The sequence below is a fragment of the Mastigoproctus giganteus genome, chromosome 3, assembly GCF_048544385.1.
Source record: "Mastigoproctus giganteus isolate SK-2022 chromosome 3, ASM4854438v1, whole genome shotgun sequence".
Taxonomy (NCBI): domain Eukaryota; kingdom Metazoa; phylum Arthropoda; class Arachnida; order Uropygi; family Thelyphonidae; genus Mastigoproctus; species Mastigoproctus giganteus.
In genome coordinates, this window is record NC_143577.1 from 153,252,821 (window position 1) to 153,266,647 (window position 13,827).

The 13,827-nt window shown below is 36.4% G+C and overlaps 1 protein-coding gene across 1 annotated transcript in view; it reads right to left on the reverse strand.

Moving 5' to 3' along the window:
* Nucleotides 1–12,974: 12,974 nt before the first annotated feature.
* Nucleotides 12,975–13,827, reverse strand: part of LOC150088334 (ornithine decarboxylase antizyme 1-like) — a 64,899-nt gene continuing 64,046 nt past the window's right edge. Inside the window, exon 5 of the mRNA XM_090369454.1 lies at nt 12,975–13,704. Coding sequence (XP_090225580.1) covers nt 13,592–13,704 — 113 coding nt within the window. The 3' untranslated portion in view covers nt 12,975–13,591. The remainder of the gene's footprint in view (nt 13,705–13,827) is intronic.

Genomic DNA, 13,827 nt, shown 5'->3' on the forward strand with positions numbered 1-13,827 from the left:
TTCGACAAGAGCTGACGAGGTTATTGAACGTCGATGCAGTCGGAGGATACGTCCAACGGTGCCTACAACCTATCGTATCACTATATGCATCACCAATCTGGTCTTCTGCCCCGACGTCGTACATAAACAGATTCCTGGCTGTCGAATACTGGGCAATGCGATGGATGAACAGGGTCACGGGCATCGCATTCACCATCTCCAGGGCTGTTTTATATACCAACTTAAATATCACTCCCTGGAGAGTTCACATTGCATCCAGGAAATTCACATTGCATCGAGGACTTATTTCTATTCCACGTGCTGGACGCAGTAATGACAACCCCTACCTACCGTTGCATTCTATACTGTGCAACCTGTGCTGTCTGAAGAATTTCTTCCCAAACAACTCAGTCAACCTTTTAAATTCATTGACAAGAGACCCTGTGAAATACTTCGAAAGCAAGCAGTACAGAATGAAGAGCCTCTCTGAAGCATAAAGCTTACTTCAACTATAATCTTGTCAATAATTGAATTTTGTAAACAATATTGTAAATATACGCACTTCTGTAAATATTGTAAATAACTGTAGTCGTGCATTTTTGTACACCATTATACCCTACTGGGTATAAGGGCTTTCACCCCTTATGCCCAGTCGGCTGTGTATAAGGGGTGAAAGCAAACACTTGCTACTTTAATAAACGGATTTAATAATAATAATAACAATAATAATAATAATAATAAAACCACGTTTAGAAATAAACTTAACTTGGAACCAGACCTTCGGGTGGCTGTGTCTAAAAATATGAAACCAAGATATACAGCAATAATGAAAATTATTCAAGCCCATTGTTCCCACTAAAAAGTGCTGTTCATTTAATTTTTATCACTTTGTACTTTAATTTCAATTTCGTTTTGTATTTTTGCATCGAATTAGATTGTGATCTTTTCAAATTCTTTGTGAGTTTAGATATAATGCCTTCCATGTAAATGATTTATAAATAAAATATATATATTAAACTTATATATTTAATTTTTTATTCCGGGGTGAGCGCTATTCCTTTTAAGAAAAATAAGGGTGCGCGACCAAAACAGTTTGGAGACCACTGGTCTAGATTATCCCATAAAAGCTCTATTCGGTTTAAGTCAGACGATTCCGGCGGCCATACCATAGTTTCCAATACCCCTCCCGTTATTTAATTTTGCTGGAAAGTTCCTGCACAACTTACAGCAGTGCTTTGGGTCATTGTCTTGTAATATAAAATTTCTTCTACAAAGTCGAAGTCCAGAGAATATTGCATTACGTTCAAGAAAGTTTTTACAGCATTCTCTTCTAATAATTCCTTCAATTCTGACGATGTTACTCACTCCAGAAAAACAGAAGTAACCGCAAATCATGATGGAACCATGAACGTAATTGATGTAGGCACAAAACGATGTGGCACCATTTTTATTTCAGTTGAATGTCTCACATAAACTGTACGCTTGGATCCAAAAACTTCAAATTTGAAATTCATCCGTACACAGTACGTTTCTCAACTCTTTGGTTGTCCAATTTTGATGGCTCTTAGCCCAAGTCAACCGTTTATTTCGATTTTCCGTTTCAATAAGGATTTTCGGACCGATACACGACCATGAAGTCCTGCTTGCTTAAGACGAAGCTTTACAGTGGATTTAGACATGGTAGTTTCTCTGTTCCTATTGAACTCAGCTCAGATTGCAAGTGCAGTATGACGTCGATTGCGTTTAAAAATCAGTTCTAAAGAAGTGTGATCATAACTCAGCATAAGGAAAATTATCCCATGCAATGTGATAATTTTCCTAGAAATTTTCCTTATGCAGAGTTATAATAACACTTCTTTTTCAGCACTCAGTTCCTTATTTCTTGCCATCTTTCTCAAGAAATGCACAAAATTCCAGTCAATATCTGGGAAATTAAAATCCCCCATTATAAGACTCTCTGATTTACTGGCCCACTCTATTTCCCTGTACAGTTTCTTATTATACTCATCAGAGTCATTAGGCCTATAGCATATTCCTACTCTCAATTTTGATCACCCAATGCTTATGTCACACCAAACTGATTCGACACTGCACTGTCCAGCGATGTTGACTGGCTTCATTTCCTTGGATTTTATGTGTTTCTTAATAGCATAACCCCTCCTCCCTTCCTATCCTTTCTGTAGACGTTGTACTCCTCAAATTCCAGTTCTGCATTCCTTATTTGTGTGTGACACCACGTCTCTGATATCCCAACAATATCTGCCTTTGATGTTTTGAGCAATACCTCAAATTCATCAAATTTATTTACTAAACTCCTAGCATTGGTTTACACGCAAGTATACATGCACCTGTTTCTATTCTTAGCTACCCTAACATAACCCATGTGTTTACTTGTACCGCAATGACTCCAGGCAGTCTCTGAAATATCCTGCATCTTCAGGCTTCTGCTCATTCCAATAGAAGCAGTGCAAGAATCACTCTCACCTCCGCCAGTGGCTATTGTTAATCTATTAGTCTTTGTCTCCCCCCAAGCTAGCAGTTTTCCGACCCATCTAACACTGCCGAAAGTGTTAGATCACTAAGAAAACGTAAGATCACTCATCGGTGAAGACAGGATATTAGAGCTGGAAAAAGAATTAGAAAATGTGAATTGGAATATCATCGGTTTGGTTGAAACAAGAAGAAATTAATCACTAATAAGTCTATCAAGTGGAAATCTGCTGTATACTAATGGAAACAGTGAAAAGAGTGAAGGTAGAGTTGAGTTTCTGGTCCATAAAGATTTAAAAAACAACATTTTGGAATTCAAAAGTATATCACCCAGGGTGTCAAGACTAATACTCAAGATTTCTAAGGCGTACAAGCTAAAGGTTATAATAATTTATGCACCAACATTGAGCCATGATGATGAAGAGGTTGAAGAAATGTACACCGAAATTCAGAGTCTTCTAGATGAGCAGAAAACCCACTACACTATTATTATGGGGGACTTCAATGCTAAGTTTGGAAAAAGACAAAACAGCGCAGAAAGGGGATCTATAGGATATTTTGGAATTGGTGAAAGAAATGAAAGAGGCGAAAGACTTGTGGAATTTGCAGAATCTCAAGGACTGTCAGTAATGAACACTTTTTTCAAGAAAAGGGTGAACAGAAAGTGGACATGGAAGAGTCCAAATGGATTAACAACTAATGAAATCGACCTCATCCTCACTAACAGAAGATATATTGTGAATGATGTTACCGTCCTGAATAAGGTAAATGTTGAAAGTGATCACAGAATGGTAAGATGTACACTTGATATAGATGTAGGAAAGGAAAAAACTGACTCGAGTAAATAATACAAAGGTCTTTGAGATAACAGAAGAAGAGAAAAAGCAGTATGTACTGGAACTTAAGAACAAGTTTGAGCTTCTGCAGACTGCTCAGGACCAAGATATCGACGAGGAATATTACAACTTTCTGAAAGTTATAAAGCCCAAGAACCCTATAAGGAAAAAGAAATCCAAAGAAGAAAAATTAGTCAAGAAATATTTGTTATGATGAACCGAAGGCGAAAAATGAAGAGCAAGATAAACACTGACAAGGAGAAAATTGAGTATACTGAGTTATGCAACGCTATTAGAAAGAGACTCAGAGAGGACATAAGATTTAACACAAGAAAAGTAGAACAAGCATTAAGGGAAAACAAAGGATTTAAATCAGCAGCCATAGCAGTAATACGGAAAGACAAATGATACTGAAACTGAAAAATAGCGATGGTGTACTTATAAACAGCAGAGAAGGCATAATTCAAATAGCAGAAGACTACTATAGAGAATTACACAAGGAGCGAGGGAATGATGCCAGCAGTGGGGAAGATGGATTGCAAATTAGCAACACATACGACATACCCGATATTCTTCCTGATGAGGTAGACCATGCATTGAAGAAAATGAAGAATTAGAAAACCCTGGGAGAAGATGAAGTTACTGTAGAGTTGTTAAAATTGGGAGAAAAGACATAACACAAAAACTGGCAAGGCTCTTCACAAAGTGCATTAGAAAAGGTGTGACACCCAAGCAGTGGAATAAAGCAATCATAGTTTTGCTGCATAAGAAAGGAGATAAATCAGAAATTGGAAATTATAAAAATAAAATTAGCTTGTTATCCCACATCTACAAGTTGCTCACAAGGGTCATTACTAACGGATTAGAAAGAATACTTGATGAGAATCAACCGAAAGAGCAAGCTGGCTTTAAGACAGGATTCTCAACTATGGATCACCTTCCATAATATCACAGCTAGTGGAGAAAGCAAATGAATATAAAACACCATTATGCCTGGCATTTGTCGATTATGAAAAGGCATTTGACTCCATACAGCATAAGGCAATGTTTCGGGCACTGGAAAGACAAGGCATAGATACCCCATATATTATGATTTTTAAGAAAATATATGAGAATGCTACCTCCTTTTATTAGACTAGACAAAGACAGTAGGAAATTTAAAATCGAGAAAGGAGTTCGACAAGGAGACAATATCTCCGAAGCTGTTTACTGCTGCACTTGAGGAAGCTTTCAGAAGATTAGACTGGTCGCAGAAAGGAGTCAATGTGAGCACAGAGTACCTAAACCATTTACGATTTGCAGATGACATTGTGGTCATAAGCCACGATCCCAAAGAATTAGAGGAAAATCTTAATCAGTTATGCACAGTTAGTAAGGATTTTGGACTAAAGATGAATATGGCTAAAACAAAAGTAATGATGAACAAGTATGCCACAGAAAGGGACACAATGTTTGAAGGAGCAGTAATTGAAAAGGTGGAGCCATACACTTATCTGGGACAAGTTATTAGCTGTAATAATAATAATAAATGGCTGGAAGTCAAGAGAAGAATAAATTTTGGATGGATAGCATTCAGGAAATATAGTCACATACTGAAGAGCAATATCCCAGTTTGTCTGAAACGTAAAATAATGAACCAATGTATACTCCCCACCATGACTTATGGAAGTAAAACTTGGGCACTCACCAAAATAATGGAAGAGAAGCTGAGAACTACACAGCGAAGAATGGAAAGAATTGTATTGGGAATCAGACTGTTAGATAAGAAGAGAAACATGTGGATTAGGCAGCAAATTCAAGTAAAGGACATTCTTATCAAAACTAAAGAACTAAAATTGTCTTGGGCAGGACACATAGCTCGAAGACATGACAGATGGACTAAAAAAAAAATAACAGAATGGTACCGAAGAGGAGCTAGAAGAAAACCTGGAAGACAAAGGCGGAGATGGATAGATGAAATTCATGAGTTTGTGGGTAGTAAATGGATGGCCAGTGCTCAAAACAGAAGGAACTGGAAAGTTGCTGGAGAAGCCTTCATCCTGCAGTGGATTGAAAATGGCTGATGATGATCCTTTTTTTAAAAAGGAGAATCATGGTTAATAGTAAATAATGGTTAAGAACGACTAACCGGATGTAAAGTGTCCAGTTAGAAATTAACCTTATTCCAACATAAAAAGAAAAGGTGATTAGCAGGGTGGGGTGAGTAGGTAGGCAGGCAGGCTGGGTAGCTAAGAATCATGAAAAGCCAAATGAGGAAAAGTTGGTGCTAATGCAGATTTTTCTGTTTATAGCATACCGACTGATGTGGATGATTGTAAGGTCTCATGGTAGTATCCTTTTTATATCATAAATTTATGCAAGTCGCAATAAGGCAGCAACTGCAGAGTAAGAGATTTCCCAGAAAGAACCCTATTTGCATTTGTGTTGTGCATTATAGTCACTTAAGATCTCAAATAGCTGCTGAGGATTACCCATGACCATACATGCAGAATTTAGAGATTCGGTTGAAGAACATTTTCATCGTCGTATTTATCCTTCAATCTTTTATAAAGTCAGGAAGTATAACAATGCCTATTTCTGAACTGTTTGCAGTTGCATGAGATGCAATTCAAACTGCCCAATTCAGAAGTCATTAACTCGGGTTGAATATTTTTTAAAAGAGATATGTCAACGCACAAATTCAGACATGTAAGACAATTGGAGATATTGGCATAATGAATTTAACGACGTGGTTTCAGTTTCCAGTTAATAGTTGTTTTGAAAGAAATGGTGATGATTGCATAATAATTGGGGGGGTTCAACGTATTTTAGCACCAAATAGCCAAGTTGTTGGCATTTCTCCAATTCAAAGGAATCGCTCCAAGTCCAAAGGTGCCCTCATAATTAACCTCAATGTTAATACACTGTCTGGCCACCTCCCTAAAAATTATTGGGTATATGCTATCAACTCCAGGAGCCATATTTGCCTTTAGGTTTGTGTTTTCTTCTGGATTAACCAAGTCAAAAAGAGGGCAAAAAGCCAACTACACCTGGTATTAGGTGGTCACCCTCCCAAGTACTAACCAGGTCTAGCAGTCATCTGTAGTTTCAAAATCACTAATTTCATATGGCTCCGTTTCTCCTTACATAAAAGCATCTTGGCAGTCAGAAACAGATGCCAAGTACATATTCAATTTGTCAGTTGGCTTATGTAACTCTCCCCATGCCCAGTACACAACGGTTCGATCCCATTCGTTTTATTCTAGTTTGTATTCATATGCACAAAAATTTCCTTGCCCCATTCTTCGGTCTCTTAGCCAGTACTCTCTCAGGTAGCCTTGGCTTCCCTAACCTTATCGATGGTATTATTACAGATAAACTTGCTGTTGTAAGCGTCGGTACTTTTCATTGCCCTGTAACTTTATCATGCTATCTTTTTTGTCTGTTCTTTTAGAGTGGCCAGCACCATATTCATCCATTTCGACATCCACCTCATGCAATATTTTCTTTAAGATCTTTCTTCTCGATGAAGGGCGGGCACGCTTTTATCGAGCAAGACAGAAGACATTCCGTCCATTGTTCTTAAAAACAGGCAAGTGAAACTGCACAAATAGTGAACATGAGTAAGTCGACTGTTCACAATGTCCTTGGCTTTCAAAAGGTGTGCTGCCACTTGGTGCAGCGTTAATTGTCAGAGGACAAAGCAAAAAGCATGGGGATGTCTGAAGAACCAGTTGCGATACAGCAATGGAGCTGATTTTCTCACTCACACAGTCACAGGAGGGAAAACGAGGGTTCATCACTTTACCCGGGAGAGCAAACAAGACTCCCTGACTTGGAAACAGACACAATCTCCTGTGCATAAAAAATTCAAAACTATTCCCAGTGTCTGAAAAGTCATGCCCAGTGTTCCAGGATTGCCAAGGCATTCTGTTGGATTTTTTGCTGAAGGGAGGAACAATCAATGCACAGCTTTACTGTGCAACATTGAAAAAACTGAAAGCCAACATTCGACACAAACGTCTAGGACTCCTGACAGGCGTCATGCTTTTGTTGCATGACAACTCCATACACTGCCCACACCACTCTTGAGTGGTTCACCATATTCGTTGGGAAACTGTCACATCTCTCCCCCTATAGCCCAAACTTAGCACCTTCAGACTTCATTTGTTTAGCCCTCTGAAAAAACACCTTTCAGGAAAGCATTTCACGACTGATGAGGAAGTTCATCAAGCAGTGCAATGTTTGTTACTGCATGTGGGCACGGACTTCTTCAGTACTAGTATTGATAAACTGATCCATCGTTGGGACACGTGCATCAAAAAAAAAAAACTGGAGACTTTGGGGAGTAGTGCATGTTCACTTATTTCTTGGTGTGTAATTTCAATTTCACATTATTAAACATCAAGAGTGGAAAAAAAAAAAAGTTACCTTACTTTTCAGAAAACCCTCCTATCTTTACTTTTATAGCCTGTGGATAATATACCTATTTTTGCTTATTAAAATCTTCGTTAATAGAATTAAAATTCAATTCATGTGACCGGCATTTACATATCATATAGCGAATAGTATTTTATTATTGAGTGTCCATCATACAGTGAACCAATAGTAAAGTGGGAGTCCATTGTAGTGAGCGTTTTAAGGCATACAGTGCAAAAACTCTCCCACCATCATTGTACCAGGCACGAGCGACACATGACTCAATCAGTACCATTACTGATTGTATCATACTATTTCTTTCTTCTGCACCTTATTTAATAATTTGATAGAAAACTATAACTCATGTGGAAGACGGATAATAAGCATCGTAGGGAATATAGAGCAGATATACATGCAATGCAACCACCATTGAGTACAAAGCAGAGATCTAAGCTATTTCTAGAGCAGAAAAAAATTACAGCGTGCAATGGAGTTGAATGAAGAATCCGAAAAGGTCCAATCGTCTCCAGAGCCTTACATCTCCGCAGAAATGTTAGACGTGATTTGGAAGGAGTCATGGAAGTTCATACTGCAAATGAAGAAGTCCTCTAAGCCCAGTCCTAAACGGAAAGCAAAGAAGCCAAAACTGACTTCCAGAAGTACTCCAAATCTTTCAACACGTAATAACACAGCAGTAACAGGATTTTAAGAAACACCGAAACATTCACGAACAGTTTAAATGTACATTCCTGAATTCGCGTGTGATCGTATTTGGTTCAAGAATGAGGTGAAGATTGCAGCAGCTTGAGAACCCTTTTCTTCAAATAGCATTTCCAAATGAGGATGCTATTCAAATGTCTGCCCACAAAAGCTGTCATGGCTCTCTCAAGAACGGCAATTCCAGCTCTATCAAAGTCAAATGGTTTTAAATATCATCTGATGCCACAGGACTTGCCGATACTAGATTTGGTAATGGAACATTTCATATCTCCGATGCTCTCATTCATGCAGATTCGTTGCCTGTGGCATTCATACGGTCAATACGGGATCCTCGATCAAGTGATAAATGCTCACCTAAAGTTTTACTTAACTTCCACTATGCGCACTCAGCACAATGTTTTTAGCAGTTTCCTGCTGGACCGGCTATTGAAAATCCAACACTTTTGTAGTGAGCCATTCAAGCAATGCTTCCTCAGCATTTGTAACCTTGCACTTTATTTTTTTTTTCGGTTGTTCTTTTCCAGTGCCAATATAAATATTCTGTTTATACTCTGGGACGACCAAACAGTCAGAGAAGTTGTAAACACGTTTATTCTTCCAGTGTTATTACTGTTGATTGATGAGAACAAAAACTTTTCACACTTCAACATTTTTGCACCACTTTCTAACTCACGAATAATTCGAGTTTTTTGCAATTCGAGACTTGTTAGTAGACATGTTTCTGAAGGAAGGGTTCGTTTCTGATTTTATTTAAAATGACAGTAAAGTGATCTGCATACCAAGTTCTTAGAAGTCCCAAAATGCATACAAAGTTCTTAGACATTCCACTTGACAAAATTCTTACAAGTCCCAAAAAAAGAAAAAAATGAATACAAGACAATCTGTAAATAGAAATGCAACAGCAGAACACCAATGCATTATTGTATAGACCCAGTCTCCAAAACAAGGTCATAAACCAACTGCTAAATCCAATGCAATGTGGGTGGTCATAAAAGCTAAGCCACTGTTTTTATTTTTGTCTATTCCAAGAATTGGGTTTTTCAGACCCTGAGCAATTAAGAATTGTCTGCATAGTTACCAAAATTTGTTCAGTATAGTACACTCGTTATAACAGTGAGCATTTGTATGAGAATACACATAAGTTAAAATCATTATGGCTTTTTGCTCGTTACAGCCGTATCTCATTTCCATGCTCGTTATAACCAAGTTCAACTGTATGTAGTATATTTAATATTAGTAAAATAATAAGAGGGGTTTACCTCAATATAGTGCGTAGAACACTTCCGTATGATACCCTCCAGAAATTAACGGAAAAAACTAAAAAACCGACAACTTACCGGTACATTAGAGTAAAATATAAATAATTTAAATAATCAATTTAACACAAAATCAATTTAAAACAATTAAAAATCAAATTAACACAATTAAACGAATCTAACGAAAATATTCAAAACGATTTTGAATAGAACTCTGTAGTGTATTTAAAAATTTAGTTCCCATGGACAGTTTCCCCTCCCACCAATTCCAATCAATTAGGGGCAGATTGAAGGCACCCATAAGACATCACAATTGCCAGCCCATTCCAACAAGGTGTAGAGACTCATACTCTTCACAATCATCTGCTCTGTAGATTATTCCATCATATCTTTGCTTCCAACTCACACCAGACTCAGCTGGCAGAAGAAACTTATCTTCCCTAAATACATTAGGTATACCATATTGGAACTCTCCCCAACATTTCTGTTACCCCTATTATGTCAGCATTAGTTATCTTGAGTTCAAACTCAACCATTTTATTGATAACACTCTAGATACAGTTAAGGTCAAGTTTCTTCTATAGTTTACTACACAGACATCCCTTAAAGTTATTCAGGCATTTTCCCAGCTTTATCTTCATGCTCATTTGAAATGAGACTACCCTCACTTCTTGTCAATGTTGGCAGTTGCCTCAACATAATTCTTGATGCAAGTGCAAGCATTACATTTTGACCCATATCAGATAAACTTTTATCTTATCACCTTTCTGTCCAGTGGCATGTCCATCTGAGTCATGATATGCTTGGACTTTGTATTGTAAGCAGATCTGGTAACAATCACCATTTTTGTAAAACTGAACTTGCGAAACATGCACTGAGCCTTGGGGAACTGTCTTATACATATGTCAAGTGAGCAAAGAATGGAAGATGTAAAAGGATGTTACTCAGAAATGACCTTAAGGGAATGAAGAATCCCATTATCACCAAGTTATATTAAATGCTTTTTTTATGTCAATATATCATGACTAAGTAATTTGTGATAACTGTTCCTAATATTTGCTGTTGCTTTGATAATGAAATCAAACATCAATCTGCTTCTCCATAAACCACAAATACTCAGTCTTGAATCTTAAATAGGAATCGCACCAGTCTGCCATTAACTTTTTTTTTTCTCCAAGACAATTGGATAGAGGAATATGGTGGTAATTTGTTGGATTGGTGTAGTCTTTTCCTGGTTTCAGGAAGGCTAGCACATAAGAAATGTCACCAACTAGCAGGTTAATATCCCTCTGAGAAAATTCTGTTATGCAGTTGTAAAAAAAGTAGTTGGCAATTCCCCACTTAAACATTGTATAATAAATCCCATTAGATCCAGGAGCACTGGTCTTCAGTTGCGAAAGCACACTGCACAAGTCATAGTCCGTGGTAGATTATATGAATGTTGGAGAGCAGTATTGAAATACCATTTGTACTTTTCTATTCAGGTTTTTAGCAATCAAAAGGCTGGTTTCTATGCAAGTGCTTGTGGTCACTAAACACAAAAAGTGGTACCTGATAGGTGCCCCCTCCACCTTATTTTTTGAAGTACCAATGCTTGATATCTTACTAATGGATTGCAATACATTAGTAAATGGAACTTTTTTTTTTAAAGAAAAACTTAATTTTTCAAATTTAATATTATCTTCAACCAAAAATACTTATTAACTTTACAAAAAATGAAAAGCATTACAATCAAATTATAAACATGAAACTTAGTAATTTCTGTTTTCCAGTTTTAAAATTGCTATGTATGCAAAAATTTAAAGATGTGCCCATATTAATGCTTTGTGAATTAAGGAATAAACATTAATTTTGGACAAAACATTTTACATCAATTATTAGAAACAACGACACCACACATTTTGTACAATAATTAAACTTAAAAAAAGTATTTCTGTAGAAGGATCATAGACCAACAGGTGAGAAACTTTTTTTACAATAAGCTGAAACAAAGTAGTACAAATAAAAGCAAATTTAGTAACAAAAATTGCCACAATGTTTACATTCAAAACTTTTTACAACTGCATAACCTTCCTAAATAAATGTAAATAAAACAATGGTCTATATTTAGGAAAGTACCAACTGTTTCATCATTAACCTTGAAAAAAAAAGTTGTTTTGTAAAAACCTTTTAGATCCTACATGACCACTGCTGGCTTAAGAATGGTATAAGAAATGCTGGCTGCCACATCTGATAACTAGTAATTGTAAAGTTATAGTTATGGATAATCACAGGCCTGGAACAAGATTAAATTTTCTTGTACCAGCTTATCTGTAACTATTCAGAAGTTTTCTTCTGATTTATGGTAGGTCATTCCTTCTGATATTACTAACAATAGTCACCACAGTTCAGCAACAGTGAATTTCTCCATAAAAAAAAAAATATATATATATAAAATCCATGCAGTTTTTGAAACAGATTTTTTGTTTAGTGAAATGGACACATTAGTGAACTACAGTAGACTTTCAGAATAACAGCACCTCTGGGGATTCAAGATGCCATTTTGATTTCTGTCATCTAGAAAGTTTTATTTTTAATATAATTAATGAGAAATGAGACTAAATAAGAAATAGATTAAGAATGCAATTTTATTAACTGCACATAAATAAAATAAACATGTTGACAATCCAATGTTATATTCCTTTAATACTCCTACTTATACCCATTCTATTTTCTATTATTAGATCAAGTTTGTCACTAAGCTTTAACATTTTTTTTTTTTTTTTTAAATTAAAAGAACAAACAGCAGTATAATTCACGATATCAGTACAGAGTTTACCTTCAAAATGCCGAACTTAAAGAAATATGGTAATCACATGACTTCTTTTTTTCAGTACTGCAAGACATCTATGCTTATGTTTTTTTTGGGTAGTCGTTGGTGCATCAGCTTCTGTGGCCATAATGCACCTCCCAAGGTTTTTGCAGTACTTTGATTAAAGCCCGAGGCAGGATTCGAACCCGTGACCTTTGGGTTGCCAGGCAGGCATTTTATCCACCTGGCTAGCCCGGTTGGCTCTATGCTTATGTAATCATCCGTTAGTTTGAATATTCTGTTACCTGGGGTGTTTGTTATTTCAACAGTCTACTGTATAAATGTTCAGTTTCAGAATGATTCTGGTGTAAACTCATTTGTATGCACTCAGGTTGATTTTGAAGTGTTACTACATCCTGCTCATAAAGCAAACTCAATTTTATATTTCATTTATAGATGTATATTTACTTTGACAAGCAATAATACTAATGACATTCACACAAGTTGTACATATGAATTTGTTTATTGGACAAATCACAAGGAAAAATAAATCAATACAGTGAATCCAAAATCCCAAACATTCTTAAAATATCTTAAAAGTTATTCAAAAAACATCTATAACAGCATTTAAGCTGAGATTGTGTTAACATTTAATGAGCTATCTGGATGAAGTGGTGAAAGGCAAATACACAAATACTCATACAATCTAGCTAAAAAATACTACAATTAGGAATGACTTGAACATGTCTAGCCACAAACACAGAGTACCTATCTCCAGAGGACAGAGGCTTTTTATATTGACACATTTAGACAGGAAATGTTTGTCCTGAATAAACACATTTGGTCCCTGTAAGAAATTGTGTACAGACAAAAAGATCAAAGTTCTATTTTTTTTTTTGTGTGTGTGATGGAACAACATCAGACTGATAAAAGATTGATGATTTTACTTTTTATTAACTCAAACAGCATCCGCCAACATGTCAGATTAAGCCAAAGTACTTTGGAGAAATATGCAGTGCGGAGAAACCACGTCCAACAGTTCAGGCAAGCAGTCAACTGACCTTGAAGTTTCATATGCAGGTATAGCAATCAATTTTAATATGGAGAGAACAGGCAATTGTTCAAAAGCTGTATGCCATGTAGATGAAATCTTCATTTGCATTACTGGGAGCAAGTTGATGTCCTGGTATCAGGCTGACAAAACCCAAGAACATGAATGTGCGAATCAGTGCAGCTGTTAATAAAAGCAAAAAACAGTTGTATGTAGAGCAAAATCTAAACTATTTCAATCTCATAACTGAATATACTTATTCATGGATAACAATTATTTTAAAGACTAAGAAGATTCATGCTTTGA